The following is a 23,148-nucleotide window of genomic DNA, read 5'->3' as shown; positions in this document are numbered from 1 at the left end:
GCCACCCTACTTCCCAGCCAATCTTGCCCTTGTCTGTGGATCCTCCTACTCCCTCTCCAGGCAAGGCTAAGGGCTCTGTGCCCACATTCAGCGGGATCACTCAGCACTTGCACTCTGATGTAGTAAACACGTAGGTGCATTTCTCCTGCTCGCTGTCCCAGAAGTGTCCCTGAGATGGTGTTAAGCCTTACCTCCCACATCTTCCCTCCCTCCTAGCTCTTAGAATGTGCTCTACAAGTGTGCTGGCTGAAGGTGTTAGAGTAGGCTTGCTGACTTAACAAACAGCCCCTAAGTCTCAATGGCTTAGCACAAGGAAAGTCTTCTCACACTTGCGCAAGGTACAGTCTTCTCCAAGCAGTGATTTCCAAGATCTGTTTGGTGGTTCCACAGTCCTCCTCTGGGTCCTCTGCATCCAGTCAGTTGACAAGCAGAGAGCACCAAGGATCAAGGACTAGTACTAGGGACATACCCAGAAGTGGCATGTACCAGATTGCACTGGTCAGAGTCATTAGGTACAAGTGCTGAGAAATGTGAGGTGCCAGAAAGAAGCATGGGGCTGGAAACACCCACTACTGGTCACAGGGATTGAAAAACACAGAACAAACCTCTCTCTCCCCTGAGGACCTTCTTCTATCAGCTCACATCCCTTCTCCCATCTTCTCAGATCACGCCGGGCAGCAAGGCAGCCCAGTCTCAGCTCAGCCAAGGCGACCTCGTGGTGGCTATTGATGGTGTCAACACAGACACCATGACCCACCTGGAAGCCCAGAACAAGATCAAGTCCGCCAGCTACAACCTGAGCCTCACGCTGCAGAAGTAAGTGGTAGCTCTCTGGGAGGGCTTTAAGGGCCTCTGGGGGCCAAGGGAGAGACTGTCCAGCAACAATCACGTGAGCCAGCCCTAGGCTAAAGGAAGGTAAGAAGCAAGCCCAAGACTTTGTCATTACTGCCTCACTTTACCAATGAGACTCAGACAGGATGAGCAAGGGGCTGTGAGGGGCTAAGTTTTCAGACTCCAAAGACCATATTCTGCCTTGCACTATAACCCCAAGCAACCTACCAAGAAGGTAGCAAAGGCCCATGGGTGCAGATCAAAGGACTCCAGGGCACTGCGTTCTCCATCATGGCTGGGCTCAGTACCTTCCAGGGAGGACCCTGGCTGTGGACAGTGAGCCCTAGGCCCTCTGATCTTATTGCCCGGGTCTCACTTGTGTCCCTCACCAGCCCTGCCCAGATAGGGGACATCCTGGCCCCAGGACCCACTGTCCTCACTTGGTCATCTTTCTGGCTTCTCCAGGTCAAAGCGTCCCATTCCCGTCTCCACGACAGCACCCCCGATCCAGTCTTCTCTGCCAGTGATTCCCCACCAGAAGGTAGGTGCTGACAGCTGGGTCACTCTTAGCTGTGTTCTTAGTCCAGCCCCTTGGTCAGTCCATCCGGGGTGAGGATCTGGCAACTGCCCTACCTGTTTCCTGCCCCTGCCATAGCTGATCCTGGGAGGTGGGGAGGACCTTAGAGAGAAGGTGTTTGAGACAAAAAAAAAAAAAATACACACGCACACACACAAACCACTGACTATGAGGAGCGCTTGTCTGGTTTGAGGAGAAACCAGCTTGGGCACCAATGTTCACAGGAGAGCATCATCCTTGCAGCTAGGAAGGACAAGCATCCAGAAAGCTCTGCCCCTCATCTGCCTGAGGGGGCAAGGCAGGGCAGGATGGACATGGAAAGTTAGAGGCTCCAGATTGAACTAGCCAACCCAGGGGGGGTCCCCGGTGTGAGGGAACCTGCTAACCCAGAGTTTCTCCTCCACCACGGCGTTTCTCACCTGCTCCTTCATGTCCCTTGCCCTGGCCCCAGCAAGGCCACATCCAGTGCTCATCCTCCTGGCCCCCATCAGCAGTGCTGATGAAGCCACAGAAGCAGCCACAGGGGAGGAGACAGAGTCCCGGCCCCCAGGCCTCACCACCACATCCAAGCTCATCCCTGCTCTGGCCAAGCATCCCAAGCCTGCAGGCCCAAAGGACCTAACCCATGCATGGTGTGTCCCCCGACAGCCCCTGCCTATGTGACCTCAGTTGGACTTTAGCTTTCAGTGGGGTAGGATTGGGCTGTGAGTAAATGGAGAGATGAATCGCACCACCCCATGACCCTCACTCCCACATTTCTCTGACCCCATAGGTAGGCTTAGCTTGGCTTTCTCTGCAGGGCTTTGCTTTTTGCCCAGGTGGATACCAGCCTATACGCCCAGAAGCTGCCCTCACTCTTCTCTACAAAGCCCTCCTCTTCCAGGTGCCCGTGTAGCCCTGTCAGCTCTGTGCAGGGGCTCCAGACTGCAGGGCGGGTGGCTGCTGGGCGTTCACACTAACACCTCTGTTTCAGGTATCCATATCTGTAACACTGTCTTCTCTCTCCCCTGCATGGTGCTGCCCTGTGCCAGGACCCTGCTCTGGATATGAACGGCAGCCTGGTGGTGCCCAGCCCCAGCCCTGAGGCACAAGCCAGCCCAGTCATCCCTGGTACAACGGAGCTCAGGCAGAACTTGAGTTCCTCCTTCTCCCAGACCTCCGTCTTCTCCCACTCAGAGACCTCTGACCCCTCCCCTCCACGGGGCAGCCTGGGAGCCAAGACCAGCCCAGAGGGTACAAAAGTCCCAGTGGGCTCGAGACAGCCCAGGCAGTATAACAACCCCATTGGCCTGTACTCGGCAGAGACCCTGAAAGAGATGGCTCAGATGTATCAGCTGAGCCTCCGAGGGAAGGCCTTGGGTGCTGGACTCCCAGGAGGGTAGGTAACGGGCATGCAACTCTACTCGTGGCAACCTGAGTCCTCGGTGCTCAGCAGAGGCCTGGTCTGAGGGTCAGGGCCAGTATCTGGCCTGATCCAGTCACCCCCAAGCCCATGAGAGCAATGAAAGCCCAGGTCCCTTCTTGGCATTGGCTGTGTGGGGACCCATCTTTGCCTTGCGCAGCTACCCTTGGGGTAACATGTCAGATTTTTCAGATGAGAAAACTGAGGCTCAGGGAAGATAAAGTTATGGCCCAGCTGTCCAGCTATTAATGGCCAAACCAGAATTTGAATGCAGGAGACTTTGACACGAAACTGACAGACTGTCCCCAAAAGCTATGGGGAAGGGAACATGCTGGTCCTTGCCCTCCTGGAACCCTAAGGAGAGAGCAGGATGGTACTAGAGTGCTAGTGGGGTGGATAATCCACAGCTGAGAGTGGTCTGAGGAGGCTACCTGCAAGAGGAGCACCTAAGCTGACCACATAGCACCAGGAGAGGATAACAGTTGGCAGAGCTGACCCCGGCCAGGGTGGGGCAGCAGAGAAGTAGATCCCAAGAAGAACGAGGTGGTGGAGGGAAAGACACACCCTGCCATCCACTAGCTTAGGGAGTCTGTAAGCACAGACTCCGGGAGTCATGCAGGGGCTTCGGGAAAACGAGGCATGCCCCACCATAGAGTTTCATCCTGCTGTGCATAAGGTCGCTATGGGTTGGTTCCGACTTGGTGGCACCTAACAACAACAACAAATACTCTGGGCAGAGTCCTGGTGTGGCACTGTGGGATAATGCGTTGGACCACAAGGTCAGTGTGAGTGGTTCGAACCCACCAGCCGCTCCTTGGAAACCCTATACAGGGTCATTATGAGTTGGATCTGACTGGATGGCTTTAACAACAATAGCCTGGGCAATTGTATGATGATCTCTGGTTTTGAGAGGGAGAACACTGGAGCATGGTGGTTAGGGGTTCCGGTTCCTGGGTCCACGAGTCGATAAGGCAGCATGGGTAAAGCTCTGTTTCTGGCACTTGTCCGGCATCACCACTGCCAAAATTAGAACCTGGCTATGTGGCTCAAGCCCATACCCTTCCCCTCTGCCATGGCTCCAGAAGGCCACCAGGTCCCAGGTCCCCAGTTCTCCCAGCTCTTCATGTCATTCTGAGTGAAGCTGGTCACTGGCATGCCATTGCCTAAGCATCTGGGCTCCTGACTTCCTGGACTCAGGTGGCAGAGCCATGGTGTCCCCTTGGCTTCTCCAGGGTCAGAAGTCTTCTTCAGTCTTCTCCAGGCCACTAAGTTTCCAGTAAACTTGGGAGCTGGCAGAACAAAAATGGTCCCCTAAAATGAGCTGGAAGCTTGTGCTGGCCTACTCTAAGAATGGCCTTGGGAAAGGAGATCTTCCTGGGAGGATATGAGACTCACCTGCAGTGATGGTAATGTCTCCTCTTACTGAAGCCTCCTTTTGGACTGAGGGCCAGCTAAGTAGTTCAAAGTATTAGCTAACACAACTCTCAGTATCTTCAGAGCTAGGTATTAGTGCCCCCATTTTACAGCTGGGAAAGAAAAACTCAGCTTGTATAATCTGTCCAAGATCACACAGCTAGCACCTGAGTCTGCCTGACTCCACCCTGTACTGAGATAAGACCTACCATCCTGCTTGGGGAAGTCCCATGGCTCTGATGGACCCTCCTGTTGGTATGAGGGTTTCTAAAACTTGACAAGTATGTGAATTATTGCTTAACACTCAGAACAACACTTCCTTCCAAGGGAAGATGAGCGGAGGTAAGACCACAGTGGTTCTCCACCCCAAATGAAAGCTGGTTGCCACTGTCCAGGCAATATCAGCAGGTAGAGCCAACCCAGCCCAGCTCCTGGACACCTCCTTAGCTAGTTGGTACTGATCATCAGCATTGCAAGCGGCAGGGTCAACAAATTCCTATGCCCTTTCACTGTACACTTGCCCCATGCCAAGGACTTTACATTCATTTCCATTTGGCCTGCTCTGTTAGACTGGGCACTGTCGTTTTAATTTTATGAATGAGAAAACTGTGGCCGAGACAGGGGTGGGCAGGAGGACTTGCCTAGGCAGTGTCAGGATTTGAACTCTCTTCTGTCTGTCTCCAAAGGGAAGCACTTGCCCCTACATTTTCCTCTGGACAGCTTGCAATATGATTCTATTCATGACTTGTACCTTCATGGGAGGAGCTGAGAAGAACAGAGAGGGTGGAAGGGGAGCCAGGCCTGAGCCTCACTGCTCACGCCTTCTCCTCCATCCTCTGGGGGGCTGGCACTGAAGGACAGCATCCCACAGGCATTTGATGCCAGGGGCGGGTCTTGCATCTTTGACTCATCTTCCCTGAGACCTGAGTGCTGGCTCCTCTTTGATCTGCGGCTGCCACAAGCATCCTAGATGCTAAGTCCTAAGTAGAGGCTGAGCAGGAGACAGGAATCAACGCCAACCTGGCTGCTGGTTAAAAAGAACCGACTGTCCAGGGAAGAACAGAAACCGCCCCTGAGACCAACATTGCCCTCTATAGGGGCACTGGGCTGGTCAGTGCAAGAGCTGACCCTGCAGCTGTCAGCACTGGCCAAAAATGGAGACGGAATGGAAGCTTCATGCCTGCCTGGCCCTTTCCTAATATAGCTCACAGCTATTTTGAGCCTGGGAGGATGGGGGAGAATTTTATCAGCTCTGAAACAGTGGTGGGTCCAGGGCTCAACATCAGGGTCACTCACTGCAAGGCTGGCTGGGGTTGATGACTATCCTGGATCCCCAAGGTCCTGGCTGAGAAATGGCAGAGCCAGGCCAGCTGGGACTCAGGATCCCCTAGCTGAAGCCTGCAGTGAATGGGCAGATCTGGGGACAGTTTGGGGCAGAGCTGCCACCTTCCACACTCCCTATCCCTCCAGGTTCTGCCAGGGCCTCAGACATTGCCAGAATCCACTGTTGCTTGGAATTTATGTTGAAAGAAGCATGATGTAGGCAATGCTTCCCCCTAAAGGATGCTTTCTCTTAAGATTAGAGTGTGGACCTGGATCCTTGCTGTCACGTTAAACTGGGCTGCCTCTGTGTGGGCCTCTCCCCTGGCCTCTGCCACTCCTACAGTCCTGCCTCACTGTCTGCCCAGAGAGAGCGCAGCCCATACACACAACTCCTGTCCCCATTAAACAAAGAGTCAATCCAGAGTTCTGGATGCTGTCTGGCACCTGGGGCTTTGAGCCTTTCCTTAGCAGCTATAGCTAGTCCTGTGTGCATCCCAGCTTCCTCTCTGGGGTCTGCAGTCAGGTTGAGGGTGGTACATGAGTATCCATAAAGATGGACCAGAAAACCATCTCAAAAAGGGCAACACACTGCTGTGGTTGATATCTCTGACTTAAACTGAGCGTCCAGTGGCCAGGAAGACATCTGGCTCCAAGCGCTGCCCCCTCCCTCACTTCCGGTCCTCACCTAGAGCCAGTTCCAGCTGGTTCTGCCTCTACCATGGCTGTCTGAGGACGTCCCAGCGTTTTCACGGCTGGCAGGGTCTCGCTTTGATTACTCCATCTTCTTTGCTCTTTCTCTTCCCCCCAGGTGGTAGCCAACTCTCCAGCCAAGTTAGTATCCAGAAAGCATGGGTGTGCGCCCACCGGCATATCCAAGCATGTGCCCGTGTGTGCCTGATGTGGATAGTGTGAGCCCGTGTTCGCATGTGTCCATGTGTGTGTACATGTGATTGGTGTGCAGATGTGTCCCTGATGCGCCTGCATGCGGGGGAAAGCTGCCATTCTGTTGAAGGCGTTTGTGGAGGGTGAGGTCTGATGGGCCAGCCATTTCCTTCCCAATGCCCTGCTGCATCTGCTTAAGACTGCAGGCTGGCTTTGATGGGGAGTGGGTGGAGCACCATGCTGAAACCATGTTCTGGGTGCGCCTGGAGAACATTTCTGCCTGGGCAGGACCCTCCGAAGAGACTGCCATGATCTTGAGAGCCTCTAGGCAGGCGGCCACGCCTCTCTGTGGACCACACAACCAGCTCAGATTGGAACCGGGGCCCTGCTCCGAAGAAAACAAGCGGTGCAGCAGCAGAGCCCATGAAGAAGTGTCCGCTTAGAATCCCTGTGGGGGTGCCCAGTGGGATTGCTTCTCGCCTTTGGGGCGCTCTGGACTCAGCTTGGGCTTCCAGCTGCCTCTCACGCGTGGCCCAGCTCCTGTCGCCTACCCCCGCGCCCTTTTCCCCCCCAGTCCTTTCTGCTTCCCAGCTGTGTGTGGGGAGAGATCGCCCGATGCCCGACGCCCCCTGCTGTCCCTGGGCGGTAGCTCAGGCAGAGCCTGGGACTGCAGGGCGCCTGCGAGAGATGACATGGGCAGGGAAAACCTTCAAAGGGCTTTGGGCCAAGGCCAAGGAATCTTCCTGGCCAGACCAGCCTGGCCTACGGTCGGAGGGACTTGGGGAGCCCACTTGGGAGTCAGGGCCTCGGCTTTGGGAGATCTCTTACACCTACGAACAGCAGTCCTTACTTACCCAGACTTTCCATGTAACCACCTCCTGTGGTCCTTTTCTCCTTCCTCCTCCTCCCCACCCCTCCCATCCTGCTCCTCACACATCCCTACCCCCAGCGCCGACTACCAGGAACGCTTCAACCCCGGTGCCCTGAAGGACTCTGCCCTGTCGACCCACAAGCCCATTGAGGTGAAGGGGCTGGGAGGCAAGGCCACCATCATCCACGCGCAGTACAACACGCCCATCAGCATGTACTCCCAGGATGCCATCATGGACGCCATCGCTGGGCAAGCCCAGGCCCAGGGAAGTGACTTCAGTGGGTAAGCGCCTCCCCTCCTGCACCCCAGGTCACTGCCTCCCGCTTCACACCTGCAGAGGCCACTGTGAGCTACGGATCTTTAGGCAGCAGACCAGCTTTCTCTTGCTTGCCAAGGGCTTTTTGGTGCTCAGGTCCATGAAGGGGCCGCAGACCAGCTTTCTCTTGCTTGCCAAGGGCTTTTTGGTGCTCAGGTCCATGAAGGGGCCCCAGTGTGGGCAGGACCTTCCAGAATAATGGTTGTTCTGTCTTCAAAATCTATTTATTGCAAGATCAACTTTAGGAGAAGGTTAGAGAAACCTTCATGGAGAAGGCTCCACGAGGGAATTGGTTTAGAAAGGCACTTCTGAAATCCAGTTAACATAGCAAGGGATGCTCACTCTGGGTATCCCTCTCAGCCTTCTCACAGCTAAGTCTTTCTTTGGGGGAAAACTGCTGTGTTCTTCCAGGGATGAGAGCTCATTCAGATACACAATTGGGTTTACCTTCTGGGAAAGTACCTCTAGACCACCCTTGAAGTTGTTCATGGTAGTCAATTTCATTGCAGAGCTTGGGTGCACCCAAGATTGAGCCCTTCTCTCTTCCTGTGCATCTTAGGCAGGAGGACTTAGGACATCTTCAGTTCCAGAGATGCGCCCATTGAGAGTTGAATAGGGAGAAAGTTGGCTGAAGATTGTGGTTGAAGCTGCTGATAATGCAAATCTTAGTAGGGACATGCATATATATATGTCTTTCTCTTATTCTGTCTTCTTCCTTTGTCTCTCTTGCACACATATGCAGAGTCTCTTTTTTCTAGTTGGAAATACCATTGGTGTTGACTTTCAGGAAAGGCAGATTATTACTTTGAGCAGCATTCTGATCCCTGACTATTCCAACAACTCAAGGCAAGAAGTTCTAAAATGATATTTGTGCTTTCTTTTTTTTCTTTAAGTTAGGAAAAACGAATGTTGTAAGAGGAATGCTGTTGTTGTTACTGGTTTTGTGGTTGTGATTAAGTGCCATCGATTCGGTTTCAACTCATAGGGACCCTGTGTAGGGTTTCCGAGGATCAGCTGGTGGGTTTGAACTGCCAACATTGCTGTTAGCAAGTCCAGTGCCACACCAGGAGAAACAGAAGGGTTCAAAAGTCTCAGAGAACTCCTATGGGTCTTGGCCTTTCCAGAACCCAGTCTTTGTGGTCATTATCTGCCACAAAGGCTTCATTCAGGCTTCAGTGAGCTCTAAGGATGGAGTTTTCCTGGTTCTAAAAAGCTGGAGCCAACTCTCAGGGTGCAGTACTGATTTGGGCCACCAGAGGGCAGAAGTAGCTTGGCTGGGAGCAGTGGGTCTCAAACCTGGCTTACAGCTGCCACCCTTTGTGGAACATCAGATGTTGATTTATTTAACTCCGCCATTCAAAGCAGAAAATATGATCGTGCAAGTATGGAGAAACAACCATTAGCTCATATGTACAAAAACAAAACAACAACAACAACAAAAAAAAAAAAACAGGCCGCCTGACTAAGCCCAATAGCTAGCAGGGTGATGGTGGTGGTGGTGGCGGCGGCGTGCAGTGAAGTCGGTTCCGGCTCAGCAATCCTGCATAGGGTTTCCGAGGCTGTAAATCTTTAGGGAGCAGAAAGCCTCATCTTTCTCCCGCGGAACCGCTGGTAGTTTCAAACTGCTGACCATGAGATTAGCTGCCCGACTCGTAACCACTACGCTACTAGAGCTAGCAGGATCTCCTGTTAACATATGTCTGTCACTTGTGCCGTTGGTGTGCTCGCTCAAAAGTGGCAAGAGTCACTTGGGCGAAGTTCAGTGGAAAGCAATGGAGGAAGTGTTATCGAACTTTTTACTTACTCTGCGCCTTGGGAAAAGACGGCTATCACTTGGTTTCACCACTAGGGGCACCACCGATTTTTGGAACACAAAGCACCAGTGTCAATCCAGGCTTCCAAGGAACCTTTCTCATCCCTCTCTTCTCCTCTCCCCTGCCCTCGCTTTCCCTTCCCTCTTGTGCGGGGAAAGTAATATCCTTTCCCATTCTTTGAAACTCAGCCACGGTGGGTAAGAAGAGCCGCTTCCGATTCTACTGCTGATGTCCTCAGTTCCGTCTTCACTGACCGGTTTCTTTTTGTCTCTCTCTTCCTCCTTTATCCACCCTCACTCCTATAACTTATTTCTGATACTCACCCTGCCCTCTTGTGTGCGTGCTGCCCCTCTGCCCTCTCATGATGGACACGCATCCATTGCTGGGTTTTCCTCTGATTGGCAGGGCATCGCCACTCTCGTAAGTAGACCGCATGATGTGTCCCGTGGTCTGGTTTGGGGATGGCGCGTGGGTTTGGTGGGATATGTATGTCAGTGGCTCTGTCCACATTCTTCCTCCCACAGACACCACAACCAAATGACCTCCCCTGCAGTCTAGACAGGCAAGCCCTTGTCTTTTGAGGTTGACCCCACATACTGTTTGTACATTGACAGCATCATACAGTGATGACACTAAAGGTGTATCATGCGCTCTCTTTGGAGAGGCTCCCCAACCTTTCCTGTCTCAGTGAGGAAGCACAGAAGTCAGAATCCATACTTGGCTCTTCTTGGGTGGCAGAGGCTACTCACCAAAATCCTCATAGGAGATGAATCTATAGGAGCCAGGACCGCCCACGGGAGGTCAAAGATGAGTCTGATTTGGGGGCAGTGTACAGAGGGGACCTTGGTGGTGTGGAGATTGTGAAGTATTTCCTGTGGTGTGGAGAGCAGACTGGCAATGGCTCTAGATGGAGACCACTAACCCAGGATCACAGGCTGCAGGACACACTGCATCCTCTCTCTGTAGACAGTCTTTCTGAGAACAGCAGTCCCTTTCTCTGACTGCAGACTCTGCCCAGTGTGGTAGGAAGTAAAACCAGCCCTGTGAAGTCTCTGGGGACTCCCTTCTGCCATTGGCACTCAGGAAGGAGCCAGGGGTGTTCAAACGGGCAAATTCTAGGGAAATCGCAGCAAACATAGTCCATCTACTCTGTGGGCCTCGAAGCTCCGTGTAGTCAGGCCTGAACTAGACCCACACCTGCCGTCTCCCATGGAACAATCCATACTTCCTCTTTCAACTTCTAATGAGCCAGGAGTCGGGACCCGACGTCCTGGGGTGGCTTCTTAGCGCCCTTGTTACCCAAAGACCTCAGCAGGCCCAGCCTCTGCTTTGGAAACTATTGGGACTTTTTCGTATACCAGAAATGACCTCCACCAGAGAAATGCCATGTTCCCTGTTGTTCCCTGGGCGGCCTCCTTGACTGGACCCCAGAAGGTCTGCTGCTCTTATCTGTTTACTCCCAGACCCACCTACAGCTCTCTAGAGGGTCAGGGCAGAGCCCTCTAGGCAGTAAGGAAGTAGGGGCAAGGAAGCAGCAGCAACTTAGCCCAACTCTGTTCTTTCTTTTCCTGTGCTCCCATGGCCTACCCTAAGCCTGGCCCTGGGGAACCAATCCTGAGAACCTAGTCCATAAGAGACTAGGTCATTTCTATCCAACTCCTTGGAGAAAGGGTGAAGGACGTGGGCACTGGGGAGATACCTCTCCCAGTCAACCAGCCCTTAGGGGCACGAAGATGCAGGCATTTAGGCAAGCAGGGGTGCTGGGCAGGGTGAACATCTGGGCTGGGCCGTGTCTCCAGGCCTATTTAAGGCCCTATTGTTGTTAAGTACCATCGAATTGGTTCTGACTCATAGTGACCCTGTATAGAGTTTCTGAGGAGCAGCTGGTAGGTTTAAACAGCTGACCTTGTGATTCACAGTCCAGTGCTAATCCTACAGCACCACACCAGGAGTCCACTTAAGGTCCTGGTAGGCAGGAATGACCTTCCTGAGCCCTCTTGACTGAGGAGGACCTGAGGAAAGAACACTGGGCTGGGGGGTGCCAAGAAGCCTGGGTTCTAGCATAGCAGGGGCCTTCCAGCTGTAACTAGAGCTAGTAGCTGGCCTCTCTGGACCTCAGGCTCAGCATCTGTAGGACCACTGAGGAAGCAGTTGTTGCTGCTGTAGGCTTCGCCTCAGCCATGCTCTGAACGCTGAGAGGGGGTGGGGGACTGGCAGACTGGCTCTCTGGCACTCCCTAGCCAGTTGAATGTTGTTGTTCATTGCTGTGGAGTCCATTCCGACTCATAACAACCCTGTACAGGGTTTCCTAGGAGCAGCTGGTGGGTTTGAACCACCAACCTTGTAGGTCACAGTCCAGTGCTGATCCTACAGTGCCACACCAGGAACCCAGCCAGTTGAATGGACACAGGCAAATCTGGATCATCTACTGTCCTGAAGTTCAGACTGGGCTCAAGGGGTGTTCTAGAGTCCCTTCCAGCTCTGATCCGGTATTTGTTCATTCAGCTATGTACCAGACCCCGGGAATTTGAAGGGAAGGTCACTAGGTCTCCCTCAAAAAGCTATGTTGCTATGTAACTAAGTTATTCCCTCAAAAGGCAAAGGACAAGTAACCATCACAGTCCCCCCAAGTCAGAAACCCCCCCATGACTATCCCAGGGCTGGAATGGGCCTTATTGTTGTTGTTAAGTGCGGTCGAGTCGGTTCCAACCCATAGCGACCCAGTATAGGATTTCCAAGGAGTGACTGGTGAACTTGAACCACCGACTGTGAGGTTCAAACAACCTTGCAGTCCAGTGCTTATCCCACAGTGTCACACCAGGACTCCGGAATGGGCCTTACTGCCTTGCTTCTCACACCCCATTCCCACCAAGCCTGCCTGTTCTCACCTGAACTACAGCTGCAGGTGGAGTCACACCATTGGTACTTCCTGTTTCACTCCAACCGTGTAAGGAAGGCCAGAGTCCCCACCCAGCCTCTGCCTGCTCAGGAAGGTTGAAATCACTTCTGGAGCACCATGTCTACATCCTTCTTCAGAAAAGCTCCAGCACCACTACTGCCCTCTAGGGCCAGTGCCTAGAGTTAGCATGGGGGGTGAGAGGGCAGAAAAGATCTCAGCCTCCTGACCTTCATGAGTGTGACCGCCTAGAGCACTGAGGACCCAGGCGAGCCTCGCAGGTTCTCAGAAAGTAGCAGGGAAAGGGCATGGTGGGAGGAGAACACAGGGGCTGGGGCATTAGGGTGGTGGGCTAGGGACCCCGTTCTAGCCAAGCCCCTTCTGATGGCCTCTTTCTGCACTGCAGGAACCTTTCTGTTAAAGATCTGGCTGTGGACAGTGCCTCTCCTGTGTACCAGGCTGTGATTAAGAACCAGAACAAGCCGGAAGAGGAGGCTGATGAGTGGGCCCGCCGCTCCTCCAACCTGCAGTCTCGCTCCTTCCGCATCCTGGCCCAGATGACAGGGACAGAATTTAGTAAGTGAGAGAACCATGGGGTAAAGACAGAGCAGGAGGGGCTCTGAGGGCTCCTGGACCCTACACAATGGTCTACGGAAGCCAGAAGCCAGGCCTCCAGCCCCTAAAGATAACTACAGAGTTCCTCTAGGCCCACTTGGCGCACCCCAGGGGGAGCTGTCCAATAGCATCACCATCTGGTCTCCCCTTGGCTTCCATCATAGGCAAGCCAGCTTCCCATGCTGCTTCCAAATGCAGAGAACGCTCTGGGCTGGGATGAGAGAGCTTCCCAAGCCACATGTTGGGCTACTAGCCACTGCAGTGATTCCTCTAATGTTTCTCTGAGCCCTCCACCCAGCACTTGGGGCCCTTCTCCTCCACAGTTTATAGGGAGCGGGGGTGCTAACAGTGACCACAGAACTCCAGAGACTTTTCTTTCTTACATCCCCTATGATTCCCCCTGACTGAGCTCCTTTCTATCTGCAGTGCAAGACCCGGATGAAGAAGCTTTGCGAAGGTCAAGGTAGGTGCCTGGACTCAGGCTGAGTTCTTACCCCTCTAACACCCCCTTCATCCCCAGGCAGCCTCCCTGGTCACATGACCCATGGAAGGAGCCTCTCAAATGCATACATTTGGAAACCCCTGACTCTCAAAGGCCTCCAGCAGATACTGGCTTGGGGCGGCCATTCTGTGTCATTGAGGTGGGGACCTGCAGCTGAGTCTCTACTCCCCAGGCCCTATGTAGACCACAGGAGTGAGCACCCTGGGCTCCCCTGGTGCCGTCCTTAGCTCCGTCTGCAGGTAGGGGACAGGGCTGCTTTGGCCTCCGCTGGGCTGTCGAGAATGGGGGTACCTGTCCCTGTGAGGGCACCAGGCACATGGGGACTGCGTATGGCATGAGTGCCTGGCTTCTGGGCTCACATGACCAGCTCCACGCACTGCTTACAGCAGAGCAGCTGTTGCAAGAAAGGACAAGCCCTGAACACAAGCAGGGGCTTGCACAGGGCTAGGTGTCTCAGGAGCATGGGCTTGTGGCAGTAGCAGGTCTGAGTTACATCCAGTTCCTCACCACCTGCAGCATATAAGATACTCATGACCCCAGGTAGGAAGCAGGCACACTACCCTGGAACCCACTGGAACCAGCTAGGACCTTCCATGGCAAGAAGTGGGGTTCGGTGTGATTGTGTTGACATTTCTGGTGGCAAACATGTCTTCTGCGTGCTCTTGCAGGGAGAGTTTGCCTTGGGCCAGTGCATCCTGGGACAGCCCTTGTGTGAGGGGCTGGGCCTCAGAGGCTCTTACCCACCTTGGCCACTTGTTACCCACAGTGCAGTGGTCACTGGACCGCATGAAGAGTAGGTCTCTGGGGTCAAGTTCAAGTTGACTGATGGTTCTGATCCTTGAATCTATCTTTTTGCTGCTTGAAGTTCTGCCCGCTTCTAGACTGAGGTGCCCAAACTTCAAGTGTGGTCCTCCCAGGCCTGCTAGTGATAGAGTGTTGTCAGTAACGGTCCTCAACCCTGCAGTGCCTGCAATGTGTCTATGTAGACTCTGAAAGGAAATGGTGTTTCATTTAGCTCAGAAGTTATTCCCTGGTTATGTTTAGTGTGCCCGAGAAGGCCACACCATCCGCTCCCCCTGTGCCCAATGCCCTTCAACTGTGTCTGTGTGTGTCCCAACCTCTGACTTGAAGTGCTCCACACAGACATTGCATGAACAATGAAGATCTGGGAGAGAGCGGACGTTCCATCACACACCCACAGTAAACACCAAAATCCTCTCAGGCCCCTTCTTGTCAGGAAACCAGCCGGCTGCAGAAGCCTGCCTTTCTGGCCCACCTCGGCCTTCTGGAGTGCCTGCAGTTCTCTGTGAGGTTCCACTATCCTCCTAGGGGCATGGCCTGATTAGTTAGACACTCTGATCAGTGGGGAGGGGTGCTGGTGAAGGTAGGGTACCTTCAAAAAGTTCCTGGGGAAATTCTCTTATCTTTTCATTCCATTTTCCTGTGAACTTTGTGATGCCCACTCGTATATGTAACACAACACTTGCCCATTGATCATTTGTCCCATGTACAATTTTAGTGATATTAATTATATTAATCATGTTGTGTAACCCTCACCCTTACATAATCTTTGCCAAATTTTCCAGCACCCTAAACAGAAATTCATTGCTCCTAAAACAATGATTCCCCATTTTCCCTTCCATCATGCTCCTGGTGTGGCACTGTAGAATCAGCACTGGACTGCAAACCACAAGGTTGGCAATTCAAACCCATCAGCTGCTCCTTGGAAACCCTATACAGAGTTATTATGAGTCGGAACCATCTTGGTGGCATACATCTACCACCACCACCATAGGAAATATCTAGACTAGGCAAGGGTTGTTGTTGTTAAGTGCTGTCGAGTTGGTTCTGACTCATAGTGACCCTGTCTGGGGTTTCTGAGGCAGAAAACCTCATCTTTCTTCCACGGAGCCACTGGTAGATTCAAACTACTGACCTTGTGGTTAGCAGCCCAGCTCGTGATCCACTACACTGGTTAGATATTTCACACATGTGGAAACATGTAAAATCTGTTCTTTTGTAGGTGACTGATTTCACTCAGCAGGTTTTGAGGGCTCATCCAGGTTGTAGCATGTATTAGGAATTCATTTCTCTTTATGGCTAAGTGCATGGCTATCCCACGTTTTGTTTATCCACTGATGTATTGGTAGATGTTTATGTTGTTTCTAGCATTTGATTGTTGTTGGACAGTGACGAAATGAAAGATGGTGTACATTTGTCTACTTGTGGCACTATTATCGAATGGAATTGCTGGGTCTTATGGTAGTTCTGTTGCTTAACTTTTTGAGGACTCTCCAAATGATTTTCCATATCAATGAAACCATTTTGCATTCCTACCAGCAAGGGATAAAGGTTCCAGTTTTTCCACATCTTTGGCAATATTTGTTGTTTTCTGTCTTTTTTTGTTTTGTATTTAATCTTAGCCATCCTAATAAGAATTGGGAGTCCTGGTATAGCACTGTAGGATAAGCACTGGATTGCTAACCAAAAGGGCAACAGTTCAAACCTACCAGTTGCTCCTTGGAAACCCTATATGGGTTCACTATGAGTCAGATCCAACTCAATGGTACTTAACAACAGTAGGAGTTAGCTACAGTGAGCATTTGTCTTTATATTTCCCCTGGAATATTTGCTCTCTCCCCAAGGCATGAGTAAGAACACAAAGAACAGGTCTAAAGATGATCCCCTACTTTATCCGTGGCCTCTGTTGTCAATTATTTCAGAAGTCTCTACCCAGCTCTGGGAGTCTGTCCCCACACCAGCTTGAGAAATCCACTGCAGTTCTTGGTGTCTCTACCCTAGCTACCTTAGGGTTTAAGTTTGGGAAAATCCAGAAAGAGGTTTCAACCTGCTTCTTCCCTGAGAAAGTGGCTTCTCTCAGCTGGCACTGCATCCCATCAGCTCCACCCTCTGCGTCTCTGCCCTGAAGTACCAGCCCTGGGGTTCTCAGAAAGCCTCCACCCAGGCCTGGAGGAGCTGGCTCCCTCCTCCTCTCCCCTTTCCTGATTTTTCTTTCTAGAGAGTTGTTCGTTTCTTACGGCCATTGGTGTTTGTTACTGCTGTTGTTAAGTGCCATTGAGTCGTTTCTGACTCACAGGGACCCTGGAAAGGGTTTCCAAGGCTGTAAATCTATGTGAGAGCTGAAAGCCTCATCTTTCTCCTGGTGCGCTCAAACCACAGACCTTGTGGTTCGTTCATCCTACAGAGCCACAGTACTCTCCTTATGCCCACAGCCTCCAAAACTTGCCCACCCTCCCCATGGCCTCAGGCCCTAGATCTGAGGGGGTGGGGTTTCTCCTGCTGATGTAATGTGAGAAGTGTTTACAGACAGGTACTTTGTACCTGTAACAGGGTCGCTATGGGTCGGAATCGACTCCTAGACGGCACTTAACAACAACAACAGTAACTTTGTACCTGAGGGATACTTGCAACCTGAAGGACAGGTGTAAGTTCACAAGTTAGAAGGGTCACATGGTATAGAGAAGCTAGACTAGTTATTCTTTTCTGTGGTATTAACCTCTTCAGAACCATTGGCATAAGATCAGACAGGGCTCTGTGTGATACATTTCCCTGGGTTTTCATGGCCACTGAAGTACCACACTTTGTATGTTTGGGTACCTAATAAAGGGTAAATTAGAAAACCTTAAAAAAAAGTTAGAGGGACTCTGCAGATGTTCCCCTCACCTTCTTCCCAGCTCTGCCTCCAAGACCCACCCATGACTCAGAGTTCCAGAGCAGCCCACAGCCCTCAACCTCCTCCCCTCTCAGCCCTGGCTCCGGAAACACTGACAATGCCTAGGTGTCTGGTAGCAAGGAGCTTCCTTAGGAGGCTCCAGGCCCACCTGCCTCCAACCCAAGGCAGAGTCCAGTCTCCAGAGAGCCTGTCTTTGCAGTAGAGGCTGGGCAGAGCCTCTGAATAGCCCAGGCAACATTCATGGACTTGGTTCCCTCAGAGAAGACCCCAAGACCTTAGGACACTATCTGTCCAGCTGTCGTAAACACTAGCCTCTTGTCTGGTTTCTAGAGCCCTGGTTGCCCAGTGGTCAAAATTTTGGTCAATGGTTCAAATCTACCAGCCGCTGTGTGGGAAAATGATGTTCCCTTCCATAAAGATCTACAGTCTTGGAAACCCTATTAGGACAGTTCTCCCCTATTCTGTAGGATCACTGTGAGTCAGAGTCAACTTGATGGCAGTGGGTTTCGTGTTTGAGTTTGTCTGCTTCCACATCAGGGGCTTCCTGGGACCCGCTCTAGCGCATGCAGGTGACGCCGCTTCCATCCAAAGTGGTTGACTGGCTGGCTGGCTGTGTGCCGTTTAGTCAACTGACTCATAGCAAGCCTGGATAGGGTTTCCAAGGCTGTTCATCTTTACAGGAACAGAAAGTTTCATCTTTCTCCCACCAAGCACCTGGTGGATTCAAACTGCTGACCTTGCAGCTGGTATCCCAATGTGTAACCCACTACACTAAACCAGCATCTCAAATTTAAACCCTGCCCCAGAGCCAGGCCTGCTCACCATTGTAGACTGGCCCTCCAAGTCATAAAGTCCTGGCTTCCTGACGTCAGAGGCTGTGGTGCCACTTCTCTGGGGTTCTGCGTCCAGCAGAGGCATGTGGGCCTCACCATTTGGGCAGAACCATGCTGGAGGGCCCTAGTTTGTCACCTAGATACCATCTAGCCCCCTATCTGGTGGCTTGACTTTCTACAAGTGTAGTTCTGTGTTTACTGCGGCCCACCTGTCTACAGAACTTTGCATTTCTCCTATTCATAAGCACTAAAGGCCAGTGTTGGTTTTCTGGAAATGCCATAGAACAGTTGAAGGTGAGAATTGCATTGCACACGACACAGTAAAAACCATCCTTCTCTGTGCACAGAAACTCAACTCTATCCCAGCTCCAAATCCACATGGCCAACCCTCATATACTGCCAAAGCACAGGTCCCTCCCTTCAGCAGGACCCTCATGGTAATACAGTGGGCAGTAATCAGTGATAAAAGCTGCTTCCATTTGGTGGATTTTACTCCCTGGTGCTCCGTCAACGTTTCTAGCTGTTAGCTGCTGTCACGTGAGCATGGGTTCAGTGGCACCCCGTGTAAACAGAAGGAAATGCTACCCACTCCATCTCTGTCTTCGCAGTCATAGGTCTGCTCAAGACCATTGTTGGAACCACATTGTTGAGTGCCTTCCAACCTAAGGACCTCATCTTCCAAGCACTATGTCAGACACTCTTCTGTTGTAATCCATAGGATTTTCATTGGCTGTATTTTGAAAGTAGATCCCAACCCTTACTTGTCTGTCTGTCTGTCTTAGCCTTAATGACCTGCTGAAATCTAGCCACCATGGGTGACCCTGCTGGTATTTGAAAGGCTGGTGGCATAGCTTCCAACCTCTTAGCAACACACACTCCATCACACTGCAACAAACTGACTGATGGGGTGGGGGTGTTCTGCCACCCTAGCAAATTGAAAACCCAACTAGAACAATTGGGATGACCCCATCCCCCACCCAGGGTGTCTCATTGTCTGAGCAGCCCTCGTGAACAACCCATTGTCTATCCTCCCTTCTCTCTTGCCCTCTCTGCTCTTTACTCTCTCCATACACACACACACACACACACACACACACACTCACCACCATCACTTTCTTTCTGTTCATTCTCTCCCTGTTCATTTCTTGGGCTGTGGATTTCTAAACAGTTCCATGGAGCGAACATTCCCTGGACTCAATGATCACCGGACTCTGTTCATTAACATTGACGATAGACTCTGTTGCTCCATTGCATGCTTGGAGAAAGCAGTGATTGACAGGCAAACTGATGGAGATTGATTTCTACCCTGTATGTCCCCAGTGGTCTTTGTAGAGTGGTCACAGTCGTTTCTGCTGGTGATGCTGTGAGAGGAGCTGCCCAATTCCCTGCCGTGGAGCCCCTCTTTGTGCCATTCCCGCCCCCACACTCACCCCTACCCCAATGCTTTTGAAATGTGTTAGCAACGGGCCCTTTTCCTTAAGCAGAATCTTGACTGGGGACACAATATGCAAAGGTATACAGAGGAGTCTAGAGGGCATCACAGAAGTGGGAGGGAACACACGGAGCCAGGCAGCACATCTCACTCCTCATGACTGACCATGCGGAAATGTGTGAGCAGCTCTGCCAGATAGTCTGATTTATTAAGACTTAAAGCTAATCTAAGAAAGCCCTGGTGCTTCAGGGGCTGAATGTTCAGCTACTAACTGGAAAATCAGTGGTTTGAACCCACCAGACACTCCACAGGAGAAAGATGTGGCAGCCTTGAAAACCCTATGGGACGGTTCTACTCTGTCATACAGGGTTGGTATGAGTCAGAATTGTCTTCTTGGCAGTGGTGATCTTCCCAGCTTTTTATAGTCTGGCAATTCATCTTTTTAGCTAAAATTTTATTTTGAGATAATTGCATATTTAAATACAATTCTAAGAAATAATACAGAGACATCTCCAATACCTTTTGCCCAATTAATTCCAATGATAATATCTTGCAAAACAATAGCTCATTATCACAGGATATTGACACTGATACAGTCAAGATAACAGAACATTCCATCCCCACAAGGACCCCTCAAACCCACATTCACCTCCCTCCCTGCTCCACCCCCTGAGAACCACTCATCTGTTCTCCGTCACTATCATTTTGTCATTGTGAAAATGTTATATAAATGGAATCATACAGTAAGTAACCTGGCATGGTTGGCTTTTTTAAGTCAGGAGAAATTCCTGGCGATTCATCCAGATTGTCGAGTAAATCAATAGTCCATCCATCCTATAGTAGCATCCTTTATAGCATGGATAGAGCACTTTGCTTTTTAACAGTGTCTTACACTCTACAGACTAAACAAAATATGCACATGGTTAGATGGGACCCACAAGCCACCACTTTGCACCCTCCAGTCTAGAGGCTGTCAGAGTCCCTCCCCTGAAGCCTGAAGGTCTCAGATGCTGAAATCCATGCACTGGCCTTCCCTGGGCCACTCTCTCTTCTTGTCTGTATTTCTGGCTGCTCCTTTTCTGCTTTTCCTGTGCCCTTGGTCTGAGCTGGTTAAGGGTTGAGCCCTAGAGGCCCTGCTGGCTGGAAGGATGGCTGTCCTGACCCTCTGTGTCTGGGGCTGGGGCCTTGCAAGGATGTGTGTGCATGCGTGTGCTGGCCAGTGCTCAAGATGGGCAGTTTAGGGCAATCAGTGTTTCTGGGATAGCGAAAGCTCAACAAAGGCTGGGGAAACCCAAGAGGCAGCAGGTCTGTTTACCAGATCTCATCATAGGGACTAGTGTTTGACCTTCTCAGTGCCCAGCTAGAGGACACTAGGCCCACCTGTATTAGATGCAGTCCTCAAAGCCCACGGCCAAAGCAGCCCTGCTCGGTCCTAAATACACAGGCCAGGGAGAACCCAGAGCCCTGCCTTTACCCAGGCGCCCCATTCACTCAAAGTCCGAGGCTTCAGTCCTTAGATCCTGGTCCTTATGACTCTGGGTCTGCCCCAACTCAGGCCTGACCTTCTAGAAATTTCCCCATGGATGGCAAGCCAACTTCCATACCTCTGCCCAGCTGTCAGCAGGATGGTGGCAGACACCTCCCCTAATCCCTTTCTTTCTTTCTCTCTGTCTGTCTCTCTCTGTCTCTGTCTCTCTCTGTCTCTCTCTCTCTCTCTCTGTGCCACAGGGAAAGGTTTGAAACGGAACGTAACAGCCCACGTTTTGCCAAATTGCGCAACTGGCACCACGGCCTCTCAGCCCAAATCCTTAATGTTAACAGCTAAAAGGCCAACCAGGATCCCCCCAACCCTTCAGGCGGGTTCCCCTCCTTCCAGCCCCAGCACAGGCCTGGCATGTGAACCCCATGGTGATGCTTGAGAATGTATATCTGTGTTGGGGGGTCCCTGTTGATAGTCACTGACCGTAGCAGTTCTGCGTTCCACCCGCCCAAGCAGATGGCCCAGCCTCCACGGCTCCACATCCCTTCTCTGCCCACACATCCTAACATCACCACTCCCACAGAGCCTGAGCCAATAGATCAGAGAGGACTTGCCGGGGTCTGCTGACAACACCCCTGAGCCAAGGGAAATGAATATGTCACTGCTCCATTTCCTGTCTACCTCGGCTCTGAGAGATGCAAACTGGTCTATTGCCACCCTTATCCATAGATAAGGGCCCTGGAGAGAGGCCTTCACACCCATCCCTCTAGGGCTTGGGGCAGCCGGAAAAGGCTTTTTGCAGAGAAAGTAGTAGAAGACTCTGGTTAGATGGGGAAGAGCCTGCCACGAGCTGTCCTGAGATTGGCGTGAGCATTTTCCTCTCTGTAATACGTGTGCTTGGCTCCATGACTTTCACTCCTGTACATATCAGCGTGCTTGTTCTGAAATAAAAGGATCTGACATGAACCAAACCATGCCCGGCCATGCTGTGCTTGTGTGTGTCCCATCCAGGAGGAAGTGTGGGGGCAACACATGAGACAGTCTGGGGACCCAGCACAGCTTTACCTGTGCCTCCCTCCTACCCTGTTGAGCCCATGTCCGAGCTGTTGAGTCAGGAAGAGAGGATGTTGCTGTTGTTGTTATGTGCCGTGGAGTCGATTCCGACTCATATTGACCCTATACAGGGTTTCCGAGGCTGTAAATCTTTACGGGAGCAGAACGCATCATCTTTCTCCCGCGAACAGCTGGTAGTTTCGAACTGTTGACCCTGAGGTTGGCAGCCCGATTCGTAACCACTACGCTACCAGAGGATGGAAGGGTTGAAATCTGTGTTGGGCAGTCTTGTTGTTAAGTGCCATTGAGTCAGTTCCAACTCATGTAGGGTTTCCGAGGAGCAGCTGATGAGCTTGAACCGCCGACCTTGCAGTTCAAATGGACCTTGAGGTCAAATGCTTATCCTACAGAATAAAAAACAGTAACCGGTAGGTTGAGCCAGTTTCCTCCTTCACCAACCCCTTGTCTGGAAAGGCTATGCTCACAGTCAGCCCTGGGGCCAGGTGCCGGGGGATGAGACGCAGACTTTTGAGCTGTTTGCAGCAGCATTTCTGGAGGGCCTTGATGGGCTTAGGGCCCAACTCTGGGTAAAGGAGATGGAGACAGGCCTGTTGGTGGGGTCTTGTTCAGATGGTAGGTGGGGCTGGGGGAAGTAGCCTCCAGCTGGGGTCTTGCTCTCAATTCCACGCACCATAACTTTGTCCTTGTCTTAGGACTAACATTTAAGAAAGACTAGTCAGAGCAGAATTTTGCATTTGAGTTATGGTGTTGGAAGATGAAATTACAAGTACCATGGACTTAAAAAAAAAAAAGTCCCATGGACTGCCAAAAGAACAAACCAATCTGTGTTGGAAGAAGTACGGCCCAAATGCTCCTTGGAAGCCAGGATGGCCAGACTTTGGCTCTCATACTTTGGACATATTATCATATTATCAGGAGGCACCAATCTCTGGAGAAGGATATCATACTTGGTAAAGTGGAGGATCGGAGAAAAAGAGGAAGATCCCCCCCAACAAGATGGATTGGCACGATGGCAAAGATTGTGAGGTTGGCACAGAAACCGGCAGTGCTTCATTCTGTTGTACATAGGGTCACGATGAGTTGGTACCACCCCGATGGCACCTAAGAACTACAGTCAGAGCAGTGAAGTCCTGATATGGCACTTTAGGATAAGTACTAGACTGCTAACCACAAGGTCAGTGGTTCAAACCTAC

General features: G+C 51.6%; 1 protein-coding gene across 1 annotated transcript in view; it reads left to right on the top strand.

Annotated features, from left to right (window-relative positions):
* LDB3 (LIM domain binding 3) overlaps positions 1–23,148 on the top strand; it is a 67,857-nt gene that overhangs the window by 9,284 nt on the left and 35,425 nt on the right. The window contains exons 2-7 of the mRNA XM_006875918.1: positions 665–816; positions 1,297–1,372; positions 2,440–2,786; positions 7,378–7,581; positions 12,732–12,901; positions 13,367–13,403. Of these exons, the coding sequence (XP_006875980.1) occupies positions 665–816; positions 1,297–1,372; positions 2,440–2,786; positions 7,378–7,581; positions 12,732–12,901; positions 13,367–13,403 (986 nt within the window). The remainder of the gene's footprint in view (positions 1–664; positions 817–1,296; positions 1,373–2,439; positions 2,787–7,377; positions 7,582–12,731; positions 12,902–13,366; positions 13,404–23,148) is intronic.

The sequence above is a fragment of the Chrysochloris asiatica genome, unplaced genomic scaffold (genome assembly GCF_000296735.1).
Source record: "Chrysochloris asiatica unplaced genomic scaffold, ChrAsi1.0 scaffold00346, whole genome shotgun sequence".
Taxonomy (NCBI): domain Eukaryota; kingdom Metazoa; phylum Chordata; class Mammalia; order Afrosoricida; family Chrysochloridae; genus Chrysochloris; species Chrysochloris asiatica.
Note: the sequence above shows the minus strand (reverse complement) of the source record. Positions and strands in the feature narration are given on the sequence as shown.